This window comes from Rutidosis leptorrhynchoides, chromosome 11, assembly GCF_046630445.1.
Source record: "Rutidosis leptorrhynchoides isolate AG116_Rl617_1_P2 chromosome 11, CSIRO_AGI_Rlap_v1, whole genome shotgun sequence".
Lineage (NCBI taxonomy): Eukaryota > Viridiplantae > Streptophyta > Magnoliopsida > Asterales > Asteraceae > Rutidosis > Rutidosis leptorrhynchoides.
The window spans coordinates 135770880-135793295 of record NC_092343.1 but is presented as its reverse complement, the minus strand read 5'-3'; the positions used below and the strand labels follow the sequence as shown (position 1 = coordinate 135793295).

The following is a 22416-nucleotide window of genomic DNA, read 5'->3' as shown; positions in this document are numbered from 1 at the left end:
AACATCTAGATGACGGCTGGAACAGAGCCATCTAGATGACGGCTGGAAACCACTGGAAACCATCAGGTTTTAGTTTATAAGAGCGTACAATTTAAGGAACAAAAACTGCCGACTTTCTGCCCACGTAGGGGATCGCGTATACCCTCACCACGCGGTACGCGAGGTGTTGCAGCTCCAAACTTGACAAACCTTTGGCAACCTTTATCACGTCTTGACATCTAACTTCGCCTTCAGTTTCTACCCCTCGCGTTTCGGGAACTCACCCTCGCGATCCGCGAGGGTATCCGTCTCCTTGTTTCTTTCTTTGTTCAACAATCTACAACCCCAACAATCTCCCACTTGGAAATTTTGAACAAAACCTAAAACACAATATCACAATCATGACTTCATTGAACTTCCCCATCTCCCGCCAAGAAAGTTTCTTAGAACACGCATAATCCAATCCATCTAGATGATAGCTTTCGATTAAGTGCACTTTAACTACACTGGTCAAAAAAACCTAATCCACCATCTCAATCGTAACCCTTAATTTCAAAACATCCTACGACAATAATCGATTACCTAACCATAACTTCTTTTGAGAATACCGCCGGATAAACCACCCGAGATACGTCACACTTCCACACCATGGGAAGGAAGACTTTCAACACCCAAAACTAACGCCATAATCCAATCGTCGTTACTCGCTTAGGAACAGTCCTACGCTCTCTGTTTCTAGAAACCATCTCCCAATACTGTGAGATACCGGTTCGGAGCCCGACCCGACTCTAACAACCCCATCACCCAAGTGATCCATCCCTACACTATTCTATCTACTCGATCTATCTCTCCAACAAAGAAGAGACCACCCGGTAGATTAAACCCGTGGACAAAACCATCTAGGCACCCGTGAGAGAACACCATCACATCCTTGATCTTTCACAATACATCTTTCTATTTCATGGTTGTAACACTGACCATATACGTGCGCACGAAGTCAGGCATACCTAATTCTTCATCTCGAGTCAACTCTCACTGTACGGATGTCGTAATACCAGTGACTCCCACAAGAATATCATGTTCACCTTCTCCGGTGAGTTGCAACATAGTTTCCATTGAAGATGAACTAACTGAATTCTCGAAATCTCTAGTGCTTCCGAATCGACAATCTTGTTTAGCGACTTCAAAGCTCTCGCTGAAACCCGATTCCCCACTAGTTCCATGTCTTCCCGAGCTCTTACTCGACTAAGATCCCTCAACAAAATTCGAAAGTTCAAGCACGTTAGGATTTTCAGCATCTAACCTCCCACCTAGTCGTTCCTCAATAGAAATCTCAACCATATACATGGTTCCCGTCTTAATCCCGCGAGCAATAATCTGATGAATTATTGAATCGATTACGTTTATGTGTATGGTTGAGATTTCATAATTATGAATTACTGAATCGATTACGTGTTTTATTTATTGGAGAATGAGTGATTGTAATTATTGTAAGACGAATTATCGTGAATTAATGACTCTTCCTAGACCAGTTTAGTTAGGGATTAAGAGTTGTGTAATTTACACAGTTCGTGCCTAAAATAATTCTATCTAGTGAGTTAAGAAGTCATGTTTTTATGATTAAGATAAAAACATAATAAGCATAATGTGTGTTTGAATGATTGTTACACAATTGGAATTCGAAAGGGATAATCTCTTTTCACTGTGATCACAACCAACATTTTTATTACTACTTTATGTTGGTGTTCGGAGGAGAACGATTTTTGGTCTATTTTGGTGTTCAGTTAAGTTTCTAATTACCTAGATTTCGATATATTGTAACACTGATCATTGTAAACCCCTGAGCACACAAAATAAAACATCTATATAGTCTAATAAACTTCTAAAATGATGATGTCATCATTAAGCTTAATTTTCATAACGATAATGTCATAATTTTATATTAATTTAATTTAAAAAATTATACAAAATCTTTTATAAAAGGAAATATTAATATCTCCTAAATTGTAATTTTATTTTTCTAAAAAAATTTAAAAGGTATTTATTATTATTATTAATTATTACTATTATTATTTAAAATATAAATATAAATACTCAATTTTGAACAAACTTTATGTTTGTAAATATCAACGACAAGTTTCTTAGTAGTAATAAGTGGTTCCACGGGGCAATAAACTAAATGACTTTAACATTTACATTCACTTAAACATATTATTAAACTGTTTCGTTTAAACAAATCCGTATTTCCACGGGTCATTTCACTAATAAATAAATAATTCTTTAACTAGCTGTAGACTAACACAATCATTCTCGATTTGATATAACTAACTTTTTTGTGGTGATTTTAATTAGCATTTATTATCTTCGTTTGTCATATGTGAGTTGTGATTGTGACCAATTGTGTATGTTGTTAGGTCTTATATTCCTAACATATTAATCATAATCTTAATCTTAATAATATCCTAGTGTACCTTGTATTAATCTGAATATATATAGAATTACTCAATATTCATTTAAAAATAATCCAATTAAAAAGAACTTACTTGATTTATTTCTAGCACTTCCACAAGTGTCTTGATGATCTCATCCATCGTAGGGCGATCCTTTATGTTGAAACTAATGCATTTATATGCAATTTCCAAGAACTTCTGCAAAGAATGATTATCGATTTGATCATTTAAAGATCGATCAATTAACTTGTCCACCTCACCATTTTCATATAACTGTCGGACAAAGAATATCAGATCATGTGTATCACCGTATCCTTCGATGAACCATGTTTCATCATGCGAATTCCCACTCAATATTTCAAAAAGTAGCAAACCATAAGAATACACGTCTGACTCTAATCTGAGGATCCCACTTTCGCGAAAGATGGGGTCTTCGTATTGCACATGATATCGGTCATGCCAATATGAAAGGAATGTTGACTTGTATATTTGTATGTGTGGCTGATTTTGATTTTCAGACACTAATACTGACCTACTAAACTTAGTGATTTTGGGTTCCAAATTTTCATCTAATAATATAGCCAAACTTGAGAAGTTTCCATGTATAACTCTACTGTCGTGAAGGTACTTCAAACCTCTTGCGGCGCTAATACAAATTGTAAGGCGTTGTGACCATGTTAACTTTTTCAGATAACTACCAAGGCTTTTATTAATTGCATATTCCTGAACCTCAAACAACTCATCACCTTCAAAACAGTAACCAATGAAAGTGATAATGTATTTATGGTGGAAACTGGTTGCTATCTTGAGCGCTTCACTTAACTCGCCTTTTGTTTCATTACTTTTGAGTTTTCTGCGTTTGATAACAACTGTACGGTTTCCCCAGCTTTCAGAGAGCTGTCCACGGTAGATTTGGTAATTCGATCTTACTTCGATCACATTTTTGCGACTCAAGTTTTGAGTAGCTTGATTTATCTCATCCATTGAAATTTGAAAATTTGTAGGGGTTAGCTCTGAAGAAAAAGACATTGTATTTGTATCTTTCATTTTTTTTTTCTTTTGGGTATTTCTTCACTGATTATATCTATGTATAGATAGTTATGTTTCCGTGATTATAAATAGATCTATGATCAAGTTTTGCTTCCATTATGTAGTAATATAAAATAAAATATTACTCCTCCGTCCCATATTAATAGTCAAATATTCTATTTTGGGATGTCCCAAATTAATAGTCCACTTACATAAATAGAAAAGAATAAGACACATAAGTTCTATTATGCACTTGATGTATGCGGATATGATTAAATGAGAAAGAAAAGGTAACGGTAAAACTGAAAAGTAAACAGAAAGTACAGTACTTTTATGACATTTCCTTAAACTATGTGTTTTTTTGTCTATGGACTATTAATATGGGACGGAGAGAGTAGATTAAATTAGCTTAGATCTGGTCTTAGGTGTTGCGTCTCGATATACCAAATTATTATAATATAGTAATAATTTAATTTTAATTGTAATTATTAAATTATAATTATAATTATAATAATTATTATACTATCGAATATGCCATGAAATAATTGACTCGATTAATGGAAGAAGTCAATGAATAATTAATAATGTTGGAAATTAAATTAAATTTAATATAAATATAAAACTAAATTAATGCCGAGGCAATTGATCAAATGCTGTAGGTAAATATGCTAAATAAAGTGTAATTTGTTTTCCAATAAGCACATGAAACGTGCTAGATAGGGACCGCAAAAGACAAAAGTCCCGTATCTGATGGGTAAATCTGTAAGCCGACACTTTTGGGCTGGGTTCGAGTTCAGGTATTCAGGTCATGGGCCGGGTACGTTGATGATTTTGAACATTTTTGTGAATTCGAGTATGGGGATTGATTTAGATACAAACTTGCATACCCGGCCCGATATGAATTTCAAATTTAATAATAACAATTATAAAATGTAATAACAATAATAATGTAAGTTACAGTTATTGTAGTATTGTTCTTTATTTATTTAAAGTAATTTAGAATTAGTACTCACCGTAATAATATTTCTTTTTATTGAAATAGGTAAATGGTGAATGGTGAATGGTGATAAGAATGATTAGCACTGGAGATATTGGATACCCATTGGAAAACTCGTTAAACCGAGAGTTAGTAACTAAAAGGGGAAACCCGTTTACTCGTGGACAAACCTGATAACCCGACAATTAGTAAGTAAACAGGGACTCGACGAGTATATGGGTTTAGGTATGGGACAAGTTTTCTTAATAGGGTTTGGGTCTGGATTAACTACACCTTATCCACCCCTGATGCCATCCATAATGCTAGAAGATGTTTTTCATTAATCCCTATTTGCTTTAGTTTCCCATTATTAATGTCATGAATGTACAAGGACTGAAATTGTAATTCGGTATAACTTATTGTACGGGGACTCATTTGTATTTTATCATTGTATAGGGTGGTCTCTTGTAATTTATGGTATAGGCTGTTAGAAGTTTGTTAATCACTGTTAGGGTAGTTAAATTAGGTAAGCTCGTTTCAGTTGTAATTCAAGTGTGTGAAATGAATGAAATCATAGTGTGTGTTTCATCGTTCAATTCTCTATCGTGTTAATCACTCTTTATGGTATCAGAGCATAACGATTGAGATCTGTGTGTTGATCGGTTCTTCTTTCGTGCATCTTCTTTCAATCCAGTTTTTGTGAAATTCGTGTGTTTGTTGTGATATTATGTGTTGTTGTTTTGTGTATTTGCTTCCACGTAACCTAATTTCATGATTTTGTGTTCAATTTGTAATGGTTCAACCTAATTTTCAAAGTCCATTGTATCTTCATCCCTTTGATAGACCTTCTTCTTTGACGATTCAAGAGAAGTTATCAGGTGTTCAAAATTACAGGTCCTGGAGAAGATCAATGGATATTGCGTTGTCTAGTAAACGAAAAATTGGCTTTGTTACTGGTACTATTGCTTTATCTTATGCTAATCAAAATGAAGCTGAGTTGTGGGACACGTGTAACAATATGGAGATCAGGTGGAACATGAGTTTTGTGGTTGATTAAATAACTAAATCTATTATGTTCATTGAAGCTGCTACTGAGATTTGGAGTCAATTGGAAAAAAAAATTGCTCTAAGTAATGATTCAAGAAAGTACAAGTTGAACAAGGAAACCTATACTATTGAGCAACAAGGTATGCCTGTCAATGAGTATTATAATAAGATAAAGTGTGTTTGGGAAGAGCTAGATTCATTGAATCAACTTCCTCGTGTTAATGATGCTGCATTAGATGTTGTCGCTCTTTTAGCTGCCATCAATTTGCAAAAAGGAGAGCATCATTTGTTTTAGTTCTTGAATGGGCTAGTTGATCATTTTAGCCCTTTGAGAAGTGAGGTACTTCTTATGTCTCCTCTGCCTAGTGTTGAAACTGCTTATTCTATGTTGCAGCAAGAGGAATCACAGAGAGAGATGTTTAACTCTAGTGAAACTAATGCTTTGTACAACAAAATGAATCAAAAGGATAAAGATAAGTGTTCTATATGTGGTTTTAGGTGGCATCCACCAGACAGGTGTTAGGAAAGGTTGGATATCCACCTTGGCATAGCAAGTATAAGCCACCTGTTACTAAGCAACAAAATGTAATTTTTGCCTAAGAGAACTGCTGCTCATGTGGAGGGTAACAACATCATGTTGACCTCAGAATAGTTTGAACAATTGCTCAAAAGCTTACCTCTGTTAACTCAAAATGATGAAATGGAACATCCTTTTGCTGCATGTATCTTACCTAAAATCTATTCTAAAACTGAGTGGATACTAGATACAGGTTCCACTGATCATATGACACCTCTATCTGAAAATATGATTGATGCTAAAAGTCTATTTAATCCACAAATTAGATGTCCTAATGGTAATACCTCTATTATTACTCATGTTGGCAGACTAAAAATGGAAAATTAAATAGTATTGAAGGATGTTCTTGTTGTACCCTCATTCAAGTTTAATTAGTCTTTTATCTGTGCAAAAATTGATTAAAGATAAGTCTTGTGTTGTTGTGTTCTATCCACAATTCTGTGTTGTTCAGGAATTGACAACCAGAAAGGTGATAGGGCTTAGTAAAAGAAGAGAGAATCTGTACTATTTGGTTAATGTGCCCATGCATCAAATTGATCAAAAGTTTGCTGAAATGGTTTTACAAGCTGGACAATAGTGCAGTCTATTTTCTTTTAGTCAAGGTATTTGTGCTAGTTCAAACAAAATTGTGAACTCCTATAGTTTGTGGCATCATGGATTAAGCAATGTGTCTAATTCAAAGTTGAAATGTATTCCACTTATGTCTACTTTGATCAATAAAAGGAATGAAGAAGTTTGTGTTACTTGTCCTATGGCTAAACTTACAAAGTCACATTTTCCTATTAGTAGTTCACACTTTGAAAATGTATTTCATATGATACATCTTGATATTTAGGGTCCATAAAAGGTTGTGACACAAGGAATCTACAAGTACTTTCTTACCATTATGGATTATTGTACCAGAGTTACCTGTATATATTTGTTGGTCAACAAAAGTGACTGTTATAAGGTGTTTAAGTCATTTTTACAGTTTGTCAAAACTCAATTAAACAAAATTGTAAAAGTTTTTAGATCTGACAATGCTTTAGAGTACATTAAAGATAAAATGGGTGATCTGTTGATTAATTTCGGTATTGAGCATCAAACATCATGTCCTGATAGACCTCAACAAAATGGAAGGGTGGAAAGAAACTTTTTAGTTGTTGATTGATTAGGTTCTACCTTTTGATCTAAAGGCTTGTGATATAGTGATTTTGACTTAGCAAGTTAACTTCTTTTCCATGTTATCTAATTTAGTTACAAATTTGTTGGTTAAGTCATTCAGTTCATGTGCTAGATCTTCACCAATACGAACATTTGGTACTGGACATGCAGTAATAGTCAGTAGAATTGTTTTTGATTCAATAGCAGGTTGGTCAAACACTTCATGTATTGTAATACTAGAACTAGGTTTGCTAAACACTTCATTTTCAAGCATCACGATATACTTTTCTAGCAGAAGAGTAGGAATGTAAACCAATCCACGTTTAGGCAAATAATCAGCATACTACATACTCTGTTCTAGTTCAGCTAGTTGTTTTAAGAAACTAGGATTTGCTTTTCCCATTTTAGCATTTATCTTTTCATACATCAAGCTAATTTGAGTATATTTCATGGATGATCTTTAGCAATTATTTCATCAATATCAGTATCAGAAGCATGAACAAAATGCTTTTGTAAACCAGCTTGAATGTAATCACAATAATATAAACAATGAGCAGATTTATTAGCACCATCTAATGTCTTGGGATCTTCAAATCCAACCCCCCACTTATCACCAAAATTAGTTTTTGTTCTATTCATAAAGATGGTTTGCTTTAAAATATTCATTTCAATTATAGCTTTTAATGGTTCAGTTCGGTAAAGTTTATCTTCATAATTTGCAAGTTGAGCTTTCATTTGAAGTACATCTTTATTGAATAGTGTGATTTGAGATCTATTTTCGAGTAAGGTGTTTTCCAATTCAATAATTTTCTTGTTTAACTTAGAAATCGTGGGTTCATGTTGTTCTTTTAAGTTAGAAAGATCTCTTTCAAAGAATTGAACTTTTTTCGCAAGACATTCGGATTTTAATCGATAATCCGTTCTTTCAATTTTAATCGGAAGGATAGATTTCTTCAATTCTTCCAACTTAGTATCCAATGTACTGAGTTTTGTTCGCAAACAATTCACTTCTGATTATGATGATGAAGATTTAGTCTCATTTAGTTTGAGTTTTTCTTCTAAAGCTTTGTTTTCAGTTTTCAAACCTTTACCTCTTTTGTGATTGAGACTAATTTCTTCATCAGTGTGTTTTGCATATTCACAAAATCATGTGGAATTTCAGTGAAATGTACCTCTTCATCATCAGATGCATAATCAGAGTTCTCCGTTGCTTCCTTTTCTTTGATAAGCTTGGTCACCTTGCAGACATTGGCATGTTCCTCTTCGGATTGTGAATCATCCGTCCAATTGAACCAAGAATCATCAACATGTTTCAGATCTCCCCCAGTCTCCATAACCTTAGCCATCAACATCTTCTTTTTGTGGTACGTTGCATCCTTCTTCTTTGGCATTCTGAATTAATGAGAATAATGACCAGATTTACCACAATTATAACAGATGGAATCTTCCTTCTTGGAATCATCAGTTGATTTTGGTTGAGGCTTTGAGAATTCAGGTTTCTTGTAGTAAGATGATGAAGATGAATTCTTGTGTTGATTACTTGATTTCCCTTAGAACTTGTACTTGTTCAAGGCTTTGGTGAATATTCCATCCATCTTGACCAATTCAAGGTGAGAATCATCAATATCCGAAAGATTAAGTCATTCAGAATCAGTTAAATCTTCAACGAGCACTTTATTTGATAAGCTTTTGGAAGTGGTGTAAGATTTGCTCTTCTTCTTAGCAATGAGAGCGAGTGGATCACTTGGAGATGACTATTTACTTTTAGCTTGAATTTTAGACACGGCTGGCTAATAATGCATAAGAACACTGATAAGCTCATGAATATTCAATTTGTCAATCTCCTTGGTAGATTGAATGATGGTTCCATATGGAGTCCACTCGGTGTTGAGCTTTTTCAGAAACTTCATGTTAACCTCAGCATTCACCTTAATGATCTTGCACTTCTTCAATTCATTCAAAACACCGTTGTAACGCTTATAAGTGTCTCTGAGAAGTTCATCAAGTTCTTACTTAAAGTCTTTATAAAGATTAAGTGCCTTATTCATTTTGGAAATATCAGTCATGTCATATCCTTCATGCTGCCTTTTGATCTCATCTCATATCTCCTTAGCAGTTGTATTGTTGTTAAAATTCTCAAAGATTTCATACGAGATAGCTTGCATGATGATGTTCTTTGCTTCAATATCACCCTGAGCATGCTCACGTTTATCACCTGTAAGTTGATACACTGGTATCGGAAGACCAGTTTCGGGGTTTTCTTCAACAATTGGTCCTTCATTTAATGAAGCCCAAATGTACTTTTCCTTTTCACCCTTGTAACCAATGTGTTGAGTGATACTTTATACCTATTCGGAAATATTGTCCTTCAAAAAGAACTGGAGGTTTGGAATCTAATCCAATAATCAAAGCATCTTGAGTAGTCATTTTGACAGGTTTAGACACTTCAGTTGTTAAGGTAGATTTGTAGAGTAACAAAATTAAAGAGAACTAGCAGATTCCCACAGTAAAAAGGTTTTACTATCAGATTCACACAGAGATTATGATGTTGTCAGATTTGGACAGTATCACTGTTAAGTATCAGGGGATTCGCCCACTGATTCGTACAGTGAATGAAACGAAAAATGAAACATCAAAACACTGATTCGTACACACGGGCCGATATTCAGTGGCCGATATTCAGATTTGTGACCAGTTTATGCGTATGTGATTGATGCGAAGAAAGAAAAGAGAACAGTGGCCGATATTCCAGTAGTATCAGAATTTCCCGAAGTGTTCCCAGATGAGTTACCAGGTCTGCCGCCGGTAAGGGAAGTCGAATATAAGATTGAGTTGGTTCCTGGAACAACTCCAGTTGCAAAAGCTCCATACTAATTAGCGCCGTCTGAAATCCGTGAAATGATGTCACAGATTCAAGAGTTATTAGATCGTGGGTTTATCCGACCGAGTTCTTCACCGTGGGGTGCTCCGGTATTGTTTGTTAAAAAGAAAGATGGGTCAATGCATATGTGTATTGATTATCGTGAATTGAACAAAAGAACTGTGAAGAATAAGTATCCGTTACCTCGAATAGATGATTTGTTCGATCAGTTACAGGGTGCTTCATTCTTTTCTAAGATAGACTTACGATCCGGATATCATCAGGTTCGTGTTGCTGAATCAGATATACCGAAAACAGCGTTCAGAACAAGGTATGGTCATTATGAATTTCTTGTCATGCCTTTTGGGTTGACGAATGCGCCAGCAGTCTTCATGGATCTAATGAATAGAGTGTGTCGTCCATTCTTAGATAATTTTGTGATTGTGTTTATTGATGACATATTGGTGTATTCGAAAACAGAGAGTGAACATGCTGAACATCTGAGGTTGGTTTTGAACTTGTTAAAACGTGAGCAACTATTTGCAAAATTTTCAAAGTGTGAATTTTGGTTACGTGAAGTGCAGTTTTTGGGTCATGTGATTTGTACCGAGGGTATAAAAGTTGATCCGACAAAGATAGAAGCGGTAATGAATTGGAATTCTCCGAGGACTCCGACTGAGATTAAGAGTTTTCTGGGATTGGCTGGTTATTATCGCAGATTTATCAAAGATTTCTCCAAAATAGCGGGTCCATTGACTAAGTTGACTCGTAAAGATGTAGCCTTTCGATGGACTGATGAACAGGAAAAGGCTTTTCAGATTTTGAAACAACTACTGTGTCAGGCACCAGTGTTAGCTTTACCAGAAGGTTCAGACGACTTCGTGGTATACTGTGATGCATCATATGCTGGGTTGGGTTGTGTCTTAATACAGAGAGATAAAGTAATCACCTACGCCTCGCGACAGTTGAAAGTTCATGAGAAGAATTATCCAGTGCATGATCTTGAAATGGCTGCAGTAGTGTTTGCTTTGAAACTGTGGAGACATTATTTGTATGGAACTCATTGTGTTATTTGTACAGATCATAAGAGTTTGCAATATATCTTCTCATAGAAAGAATTGAATATGCGTCAGAGACGGTGGCAAGAGTTGATCAAAGATTATGATTGTGAAATTAAATATCATCCGGGTAAGGCAAATGTGGTTGCAGATGCGCTAAGTCATAAAAAGTCAAGTGAAAATGTGAAATTCCTTCATTTGAATATAACTTCAGATTTGATTAACAGCTTAAGAACCGTTCAGGCCTGTGCTTTGGAGGACGAACATATTAAATATGAATAAATGATCAAACGAAAAGTGGACTTAAGTGATGACTCACGTGGACTAAAGACTTTAAACAATCGTGTTTGGGTACCTAAGCTTGGAGATTTGAGGGATTTAATTATGACAGAAGCTCACAAATCCAAATTGACAGTACATCCGGGTAGTAATAAGATGTATCATGATTTGAAAGCAGTGTATTGGTGGCCGACAATGAAAACAGATATCGCTCGATATGTTGAAAAGTGTCATATATGTGCTCAAGTGAAGGCAGAACATCAGAAACCTTATGGTTCGCTACGTCAGTTACAGATTCCAGAGTGGAAATGGGAACATATAACGATGGATTTTGTGACCAAACTACCAAGAACTCAGAAACGACACGATATGATTTGGGTAATAGTGGATCGTCTAACTAAAAGTGCTCATTTTCTTGCTACTCGTGAAATAGCTTCGTTAAGTGAGTTAGCCGAATTGTATGTTAAAGAAATAGTTAGTCGACATGGCGTGCCATTATCGATCGTTTCAGACAGAGATTCCAGATTTGTGTCGAATTTTTGGAACAGTCTTCAATAGAATTTGGGTACACGTGTGAATTTAAGTACAGCTTATCATCCTCAGACAGATGGTCAGAGTGAAAGAACGATACAGACTTTGGAGGATATGTTAAGGGCTTGTGTGTTAGAATACGGTGGTTCGTGGGATACACATTTGCCGTTGGTCGAATTTGCGTATAATAATTCATATCATTCGAGTATAGGGATGCCGCCCTATGAAATGTTATACGGTCGTCGTTGCAGAACTCCGACTTGTTGGTTAGAAGCCGGGGAGAAACAGTTTGCAGGTCCCGAAATTGTTCAAATGACAGCCGAAAAAGTTGCAATTGCGCGAGAAAAGTTGAAAGCCGCTAGAGATAGGCAGAAAATGTATGTTGATCCGCGTAGACGTCCGGTAACCTTTAATGTGGGTGAACGAGTGTATCTGAAAGTTTCGCCGTGGAAAGGGGTTATCAGATTCGGTAAACGTGGTAAGTTAGCACCGAGATTTATTGGTCCGTTTCCGATCAGTGAAGTGTTGAATGATCAGACTGTGGTGTTAGATCTTCCGCCAGAGTTAGCCGGTATTCATAATACATTTAACGTGTGTTATCTTCGTAAGTGTAAAGTCGATGATGAAACGCAACTCCTTCCTTTAGAAGATTTAAGAGTCGATTTGAATAAGAAATTGGGGGAAGAGCCTGTCTGTGTAGTTGACCGAAAGGTGACTAAGTTGAGAAATAAAGAGATATCGATGGTGTTGATCGAGTGGAAACACAGTTTGGGTTCTAATCTTACGTGGGAAACGGAAGAGTTGATGAGAAACCGCTACCCTCATTTGTTTGACCAAGACCAGATTCCGAGGACGGAATCTCCTTAAGGGGGTGGATTTGTAACAGACTGAAACCCGGGCTAGTTGTAAGTGGACTATTTTTGCCCTTAGGGTTTGTTCTTAGTCTTAAGTGATTTTTATTTTAATTATTTTATTAGTGTTTTATTATAATTGTGTTGTGACCAGTTTGTGACAAGGGTCCCAGAACAGGTTTGTTTATTTTATTTGGACTTCGTTTGGGTTACCTAACCTTATGCGAAAGATATCAGATAACTGGTAAATACCCGTGTGTTGAGAGGTATTGTGATATAACACAATTAAGTGTTATACCAGCTGCCACTTTCTCATTTTCTTCCCATTTTTAGAAAATACACCGTACCTTCATCCCTCCCATCTACCAAACCCTAATCCTTAAACATTGATCTTGAGCTCAAATTGGTGTTAGAATCGTGTTTGTTATCATTTACTAAGTCTATCAAGGTAAGTAACATGTGTTTTTGTGTTCAATTCGTTGTTAAATTCATGGTTTTGTGTAAGTTTCGTAAAAAGCTTGAAATTGTGTCAAAACAAGTGATTTAAGTGTTGTTATGGTCAAATTGTTGTGGGTTTTGAGTCTATAACAAGTAGTGAACAAGTTGTGGTCGATTTTGGTGTTTAAAACGAGCTCTAGATCGAGATTTGAGGATTTCATCGTGAAGTCCGTAGCCTTTGTTCAGTTTCTGAGGAAGATGAACACAGTCGGCCGACTGTCGGACGACAGTCGACCGACTGAGGGTGAACCGACCGATTGGCGAGTGAACCGACCGACTGAGATTTGCCTTCGGCCGATTGTGGTGATACCAAATAAGTCGACCGATTGGGAAAGTCAGTCGACCGGTTGTGTCAACAGTCGACCGACTGTCTATGTTAGCGGACGCATTTTTTTATGAATTTGCTATAATTCGCTGTCAGTGTGTCTAATCTTGATGGGAACACTATTCTAACTTGTTTTTTTGCTGTTCTCAGGAGATAAGGACAAGGAAGAAGCTCAGAAATAATAACTGAGCAGTTGCTGGTAATTGGTGAGTGGGTCTATCTACGGATAGAGTTTAAGTAGCATATCATGCTACTGTGGTTGATTCTTTTACCATGCATAGTGTAGGAATTGCCATGATAGAATAATATCGTTTGCCTGATGTTGTATGTGAATTATGTGTACACTGTGTGAATGGCACCAGTCGGGCCTAGGGAGACTGGGGACTCGAAACCGTGCCTAGGAGAGGTTAGAGTCCGTATGAGGTCAACCGTGCCTAGGGGAGGTTGGGTCCATAGGCTACTAATTGTGGAGTATAGTGTGAACGATGCACCCCCTGCATCTGGATAACTATACTGTGAATTGAGTAGCAGGGACTATCGGTAGACTCAGGCCCGATCAGCTGGGAGTCGTGTGCTCGTACAAGTCGCCGATCCTCGTATTATCTTATTGTGTGCTAGTTGGTACTTAGCAAGTGTTGTTGTTAGTATATAGCTCGTGTGTGGCTTAAGCTATATCTGTTAGATAGATTCCATTCACTTAGCGGTGCGCTAATCCCCCACATATTCTCCCCTTGCAGGTTTAGGTACTGCTAGTCAGGATGGGTATTGATGCAGAAGACATGTTTGACAACCCAACTCTGATGTGGACTTTTGTATAAATAATGCTTTGTGATAACGTAACACCGTTGTGTAAACTTAAACGTAATGACGTGACTTATATTGTGTTTGTTAATAAAGTCTTCCGCTGTGTATTTTAAAAAAAAAAAAATGGCTGGTGTTACAAGTTGGTATCAGAGCATAGTTTGGCAGCAAGTACGTGCGCGTATTTTGTTCCCAAACCCTGAGGCAAGTCAAACATGTCTGTGGGAGTGGGGGCTAAGTGAATATAGGATATATGTGCGTTAGTTGTGATTGAACTAACTGTTATCCACTAAGCTTTTGTGTGAGCTGTTTTGTAGCACAGGTATGGCTGATAGAAACGCAACTGGCCCATCCAACCCCAGAACATTTAGAGCACCAGAAGAGGGTGTTGAGTCTGATGATGATCAGAGTAGTTACATCCTTCAATTAGAAAGTAAGCTAAAAGAGGCTGAGGACAAAGTTAATGAGCTTGAATTGGCAAGGCATTCTAGAAATGATGATACACCACCTGGATTCCCAACCGCGCAATCCCAAACGATACCTAATGTGCACCAGAACCAGTTTCAGAATCAAATACCTAACCAATATTATATGCCACCGCAAAACACTTTTGCTTACCAAAATCCAATGATGATGAACCCGTACCAAATGCAAATGTTTCAACAACCTTACATGCAACCACCCAAAAAGTGTACTTATAAGAACTTCCGTGATTGCAAACCCTCTGAGTTCTCTGGAAGTACTGATCCGACTGTAACTCTCAATTGGTTGCGAGAAGTTGAAAGGGTATTTGAAGCGTGTCAGTGTAAACCCGAGCTGAAGGTAACATATGCTAGTAGACTGTTGAAAGGTAGGGCTATGATTTGGTGGGATTCTTTGATTTCCAGTATACCAAAAGAGCAAGTGAGTATGATCACGTGGGAGCAGTTTCATGGGAAGGTGTGTGAACAGTATTGTAATCCGTTTGATATGAACCGAATCAAGACTGAATTTCTTGAGATGAAGATGACACCTCAAATGACGATCGATGAGGTAGTAGAGTAGTATATGGATAAACTGAGGTTTGTACAACAGTGGGTGCCAGACGAAGCATCTCGTATACAACATTTTGTTAATATCATTTTGCCCGAGTACCGAACTTTTGTTAGAACGGCTACGTCTTTGTCTCAAGTGGTTGTGATGGCTAAGATGGTAGAGAGTGATGTTCAGGCCGCCAGAAACAGAATGTTTGGTAATGTGCTACAACAAGGTGGGCAAGTATCTGGTCAATCAGGATCTAAATCCAAGAAGTCTAGTGGATTTAAATTAAAGGGTAAAAGTGGTCAGAGTAGTTCTGGATCTGGATCAGGTAAAGGGAATTGGTGTCACCCGTGTCGATCTTCTCACAGTGGTCAGTGTTCTGAGGCTACAAGAAGATGCTTAAAGTGTGGTGTGGTTGGGCATGAGTCTTCAACATGTCCGTATCCGAATAGTGTGTGTTGGAGTTGTCATAAACCAGGGCATCGTGCAGTTAGTTGTCCATCGAAGAGTGGTAGTTCCGGGGCAGGGTCAGGGGCGCGTTCAGCATCAGCCGGAGGGTCAACTGCCTCGAGTGGGCAAAAGAGGAAGAACCCTCCAACAGCAGAGGCTAGAGCTTTTCAGATGTCGGTTGAGAATGCCGTGGCAACCGACGAAGTGATCACCGGTATGCTTCTAATCAACTCAATACCTGCTCGCGTATTGTTTGATTGTGGTGCCAATAGGTGTTTTATGTCCCTAGATTTCTGTGCTAAGTTGAACTTACCAGCTACTGTGTTACCCAAGCTGGTTAGTGTAGAAGTAGCCGATGGTAAGACCACACCCGTCACAACATATGTGTCTGGGGTTTGTATAGAGATCGAAGGGAAGTCTTTCCCGGTGACTTGTTTAGTGTTACCTATTCCTAGCTTTGATGTAGTATTAGGAATGGATTGGCTGAGCTCGCTTAGGGCTAATATTAAGTGCGATAGGAAAATGATTACCTTTCATTTGACCGATGGAACCCGTATTGTAGCCCGGGGGGAGCGGGGCGGGTATAATTTTCCGTTGATAACCATGATGAAAGCGAAAAAGTCGATGGAAAAGGGTTGTGATTCGTTTCTTGCGTATGTGATTGATGCGAAGAAAGAAAAGAGAACAGTGGCCGATATTCCAGTAGTATCAGAATTTCCCGAAGTGTTCCCAGATGAGTTACCAGGTCTGCCGCCGGTAAGGGAAGTCGAATATAAGATTGAGTTGGTTCCTGGAACAACTCCAGTTGCAAAAGCTCCATACTAATTAGCGCCGTCTGAAATCCGTGAAATGATGTCACAGATTCAAGAGTTATTAGATCGTGGGTTTATCCGACCGAGTTCTTCACCGTGGGGTGCTCCGGTATTGTTTGTTAAAAAGAAAGATGGGTCAATGCGTATGTGTATTGATTATCGTGAATTGAACAAAAGAACTGTGAAGAATAAGTATCCGTTACCTCGAATAGATGATTTGTTCGATCAGTTACAGGGTGCTTCATTCTTTTCTAAGATAGACTTACGATCCGGATATCATCAGGTTCGTGTTGCTGAATCAGATATACCGAAAACAGCATTCAGAACAAGGTATGGTCATTATGAATTTCTTGTCATGCCTTTTGGGTTGACGAATGCGCCAGCAGTCTTCATGGATCTAATGAATAGAGTGTGTCGTCCATTCTTAGATAATTTTGTGATTGTGTTTATTGATGACATATTGGTGTATTCGAAAACAGAGAGTGAACATGCTGAACATCTGAGGTTGGTTTTGAACTTGTTAAAACGTGAGCAACTATTTGCAAAATTTTCAAAGTGTGAATTTTGGTTACGTGAAGTGCAGTTTTTGGGTCATGTGATTTGTACCGAGGGTATAAAAGTTGATCCGACAAAGATAGAAGCGGTAATGAATTGGAATTCTCCGAGGACTCCGACTGAGATTAAGAGTTTTCTGGGATTGGCTGGTTATTATCGCAGATTTATCAAAGATTTCTCCAAAATAGCGGGTCCATTGACTAAGTTGACTCGTAAAGATGTAGCCTTTCGATGGACTGATGAACAGGAAAAGGCTTTTCAGATTTTGAAACAACTACTATGTCGGGCACCAGTGTTAGCTTTACCAGAAGGTTCGGACGACTTCGTGGTATACTGTGATGCATCATATGCTGGGTTGGGTTGTGTCTTAATGCAGAGAGATAAAGTAATCACCTACGCCTCGCGACAGTTGAAAGTTCATGAGAAGAATTATCCAGTGCATGATCTTGAAATGGCTGCAGTAGTGTTTGCTTTGAAACTGTGGAGACATTATTTGTATGGAACTCATTGTGTTATTTGTACAGATCATAAGAGTTTGCAATATATCTTCTCACAGAAAGAATTGAATATGCGTCAGAGACGGTGGCAAGAGTTGATCAAAGATTATGATTGTGAAATTAAATATCATCCGGGTAAGGCAAATGTGGTTGCAGATGCGCTAAGTCATAAAAAGTCAAGTGAAAATGTGAAATTCCTTCATTTGAATATAACTTCAGATTTGATTAACAGCTTAAGAACCGTTCAGGCCTGTGCTTTGGAGGACGAACATATTAAATATGAATAAATGATCAAACGAAAAGTGGACTTAAGTGATGACTCACGTGGACTAAAGACTTTAAACAATCGTGTTTGGGTACCTAAGCTTGGAGATTTGAGGGATTTAATTATGACAGAAGCTCACAAATCCAAATTGACAGTACATCCGGGTAGTAATAAGATGTATCATGATTTGAAAGCAGTGTATTGGTGGCCGACAATGAAAACAGATATCGCTCGATATGTTGAAAAGTGTCATATATGTGCTCAAGTGAAGGCAGAACATCAGAAACCTTATGGTTCGCTACGTCAGTTACAGATTCCAGAGTGGAAATGGGAACATATAACGATGGATTTTGTGACCAAACTACCAAGAACTCAGAAACGACACGATATGATTTGGGTAATAGTGGATCGTCTAACTAAAAGTGCTCATTTTCTTGCTACTCGTGAAACAGCTTCGTTAAGTGAGTTAGCCGAATTGTATGTTAAAGAAATAGTTAGTCGACATGGCGTGCCATTATCGATCGTTTCAGACAGAGATTCCAGATTTGTGTCGAATTTTTGGAACAGTCTTCAACAGAATTTGGGTACACGTGTGAATTTAAGTACAGCTTATCATCCTCAGACAGATGGTCAGAGTGAAAGAACGATACAGACTTTGGAGGATATGTTAAGGGCTTGTGTGTTAGAATACGGTGGTTCGTGAGATACACATTTGCCGTTGGTCGAATTTGCGTATAATAATTCATATCATTCGAGTATAGGGATGCCGCCCTATGAAATGTTATACGGTCGTCGTTGCAGAACTCCGACTTGTTGGTTAGAAGCCGGGGAGAAACAGTTTGCAGGTCCCGAAATTGTTCAAATGACAGCCGAAAAAGTTGCAATTGCGCGAGAAAAGTTGAAAGCCGCTAGAGATAGGCAGAAAATGTATGTTGATCCGCGTAGACGTCCGGTAACCTTTAATGTGGGTGAACGAGTGTATCTGAAAGTTTCGCCGTGGAAAGGGGTTATCAGATTCGGTAAACGTGGTAAGTTAGCACCGAGATTTATTGGTCCGTTTCCGATCAGTGAAGTGTTGAATGATCAGACTGTGGTGTTAGATCTTCCGCCAGAGTTAGCCGGTATTCATAATACATTTAACGTGTGTTATCTTCGTAAGTGTAAAGTCGATGATGAAACGCAACTCCTTCCTTTAGAAGATTTAAGAGTCGATTTGAATAAGAAATTGGGGGAAGAGCCTGTCTGTGTAGTTGACCGAAAGGTGACTAAGTTGAGAAATAAAGAGATATCGATGGTGTTGATCGAGTGGAAACACAGTTTGGGTTCTAATCTTACGTGGGAAACGGAAGAGTTGATGAGAAACCGCTACCCTCATTTGTTTGACCAAGACCAGATTCCGAGGACGGAATCTCCTTAAGGGGGTGGATTTGTAACAGACTGAAACCCGGGCTAGTTGTAAGTGGACTATTTTTTCCCTTAGGGTTTGTTCTTAGTCTTAAGTGATTTTTATTTTAATTATTTTATTAGTGTTTTATTATAATTGTGTTGTGACCAGTTTGTGACAAGGGTCCCAGAACAGGTTTGTTTATTTTATTTGGACTTCGTTTGGGTTACCTAACCTTATGCGAAAGATATCAGATAACTGGTAAATACCCGTGTGTTGAGAGGTATTGTGATATAACACAATTAAGTGTTATACCAGCTGCCACTTTCTCATTTTCTTCCCATTTTTAGAAAATACACCGTACCTTCATCCCTCCCATCTACCAAACCCTAATCCTTAAACATTGATCTTGAGCTCAAATTGGTGTTAGAATCGTGTTTGTTATCATTTACTAAGTCTATCAAGGTAAGTAACATGTGTTTTTGTGTTCAATTCGTTGTTAAATTCAGGGTTTTGTGTAAGTTTCGTAAAAAGCTTGAAATTGTGTCAAAACAAGTGATTTAAGTGTTGTTATGGTTAAATTGTTGTGGGTTTTGAGTCTATAACAAGTAGTGAACAAGTTGTGGTCGATTTTGGTGTTTAAAACGAGCTCTAGATCGAGATTTGAGGATTTCATCGTGAAGTCCGTAGCCTTTGTTCAGTTTCTGAGGAAGATGAACACAGTCGGCCGACTGTCGGACGACAGTCGACCGACTGAGGGTGAACCGACCGATTGGCGAGTGAACCGACCGACTGAGATTTGCCTTCGGCCGATTGTGGTGATACCAAATAAGTCGACCGATTGGGAAAGTCAGTCGACCGGTTGTGTCAACAGTCGACCGACTGTCTATGTCAGTCGACCGACTGTAAGTGTCAGTCGACCGACTGTGTGTACAGGGCAGAATGTTTTACCAAAGTGCCTTTTTCTAGCCGTTATGCTGCCCGTTTATATTTTGGTGTTCAGGATGTAAATTTTTTTGAAAGTGCATAAGTGTTAAGCATGAAAATTTTAGCGGACGCATTTTTTTATGAATTTGCTATAATTCGCTGTCAGTGTGTCTAATCTTGATGGGAACACTATTCTAACTTGTTTTTTTGCTGTTCTCAGGAGATAAGGACAAGGAAGAAGCTCAGAAATAATAACTGAGCAGTTGCTGGTAATTGGTGAGTGGGTCTATCTACGGATAGAGTTTAAGTAGCATATCATGCTACTGTGGTTGATTCTTTTACCATGCATAGTGTAGGAATTGCCATGATAGAATAATATCGTTTGCCTGATGTTGTATGTGAATTATGTGTACACTGTGTGAATGGCACCAGTCGGGCCTAGGGAGACTGGGGACTTGAAACCGTGCCTAGAAGAGGTTAGAGTCCGTATGAGGTCAACCGTGCCTAGGGGAGGTTGGGTCCATAGGCTACTAATTGTGGAGTATAGTGTGAACGATGCACCCCCTGCATCTGGATAACTATACTGTGAATTGAGTAGCAGGGACTATCGGTAGACTCAGGCCCGATCAGCTGGGAGTCGTGTGCTCGTACAAGCCGCCGATCCTCGTATTGTCTTATTGTGTGCTAGTTGGTACTTAGCAAGTGTTGTTGTTAGTATATAGCTCGTGTGTGGCTTAAGCTATATCTGTTAGATAGATTCCATTCACTTAGCGGTGCGCTAATCCCCCACATATTCTCCCCTTGCAGGTTTAGGTACTGCTAGTCAGGATGGGTATTGATGCAGAAGACATGTTTGACAACCCAACTCTGATGTGGACTTTTGTATAAATAATGCTTTGTGATAACGTAACACCGTTGTGTAAACTTAAACGTAATGACGTGATTATATTGTGTTTGTTAATAAAGTCTTCCGCTGTGTATTTTTTTAAAAAAAAAAAATGGCTGGTGTTACAAAAAAGATGCGTAAGAAAACAAAATGAGCAGCACTGAATCCACTAATCTTCAATATAACACAGAATGAAGCTTAAATTTACCGAATATGAGAGTTTTGGCCACGAACTCCAATAATTTGCTTGAATCTTCATAATTGTTGAAATTAAGTTGTTCTATTAATTGAATTACTTTCTATCTAGTATAACACCCATTCGCTGAACTTTATAAGAAAATTTGAACGTCAGAACTAGAGATTCGAATCGTGCGAATCTGTTTCAAAGTGAGCAAATGTGATCTGTAACTTGAATCTTCGAAATCTAGATCGATCTAGTGATAGAGAATCACTTCCTGGATGATCTGATACCAAATGATTGGTCACATCATGATTAAATAACGAAGAATCAATAGAAAGAATGAGATTCGTACATAAAGCAATAGATTCAGACAGAGAGTAATTCAGAAGAAATTACATTTCACAACTTCTTAAACCCAATACAATGCAATTGCTATCTAGTTAGGACTACTTAGGTTCTATATATATATGTCCTCTATAGAACGTTCTAATTAAGCTTATTCACCTTAACACTATCTAACTTTGCGGTCCTAACAAACAACTTTTGAATGTCTATTTGAGGGGGAGTCAACTATATACTGCACTCTTTTTCCCTTAGCTAAAGTTTTTATCCCACTCGGTTTTTCTTTGGTAAGGTTTTTAACGAGGCGGTAATTTATGGTTGGTATCCGATCAAACAAAATTTTCATCCAAGGGGGAGTGATAAATAATATAGTCAACATATGAAATAGTGTAAAGATAATGTATGGATGACCAAGTTATGATACAAAGCATTTGCTACTATTGCATTACCATAAGGTAGTAAAAATTTTAATGCTATAAATAGAATATGAAGGCAAGCATTCTACTCTTTTCTCAATATAACTCTCTTTTCTTTCTTTTGCTTTCTAATTTCCTTTAATCTTATGAGTTAAATAAGCTAAGTCACTAAAGGTAGTTATAAACTTCCAAATCTTAACACTTTTCAATTTTTGAAAAGTGATACGAGAAATAAATACGTATGAAGGAGTATTTTCTAATTGTTTATTTTAATAAT

At 37.6% G+C, this 22416-nt stretch overlaps 2 protein-coding genes across 2 annotated transcripts; one reads left to right on the top strand and one right to left on the bottom strand.

Annotated features, from left to right (window-relative positions):
• Positions 1–1011: 1011 nt before the first annotated feature.
• LOC139874978 (putative receptor-like protein kinase At5g39000) lies at positions 1012–3458 on the bottom strand. The gene is made up of 2 exons (XM_071862367.1): positions 2523–3458; positions 1012–1224 (listed from the first exon to the last, which is right to left on the bottom strand). Exons 1-2 carry the CDS (start codon positions 3456–3458, stop codon positions 1012–1014), a joined length of 1149 nt encoding a protein of 382 aa, XP_071718468.1.
• A 1769-nt stretch (positions 3459–5227) lies between these two features.
• On the top strand, positions 5228–5776 carry LOC139874977 (uncharacterized). The gene is made up of 2 exons (XM_071862366.1): positions 5228–5444; positions 5520–5776. The coding sequence occupies exons 1-2, from the start codon at positions 5228–5230 to the stop codon at positions 5774–5776; spliced, it is 474 nt and encodes a 157-aa protein (XP_071718467.1).
• The last annotated feature ends 16640 nt before the right edge of the window (positions 5777–22416 follow it).

What these genes read in the sequence shown, in the direction of transcription:
- LOC139874978 (XM_071862367.1), bottom strand. Translation starts at nt 3,458, where the DNA reads ATGTCTTTTTCTTCAGAGCTAACCCCTACAAATTTTCAAATTTCAATG. An exon ending in AAGTGCTAGAAATAAATCAA is followed by an intron (nt 1,225 to 2,522) that starts GTAAGTTCTTTT and finishes GAGGGATCTTAG; the next exon opens with TCGAGTAAGAGCTCGGGAAG.
- LOC139874977 (XM_071862366.1), top strand. Translation starts at nt 5,228, where the DNA reads ATGGTTCAACCTAATTTTCAAAGTCCATTGTATCTTCATCCCTTTGAT. An exon ending in AGCTGAGTTGTGGGACACGT is followed by an intron (nt 5,445 to 5,519) that starts GTAACAATATGG and finishes TGTTCATTGAAG; the next exon opens with CTGCTACTGAGATTTGGAGT.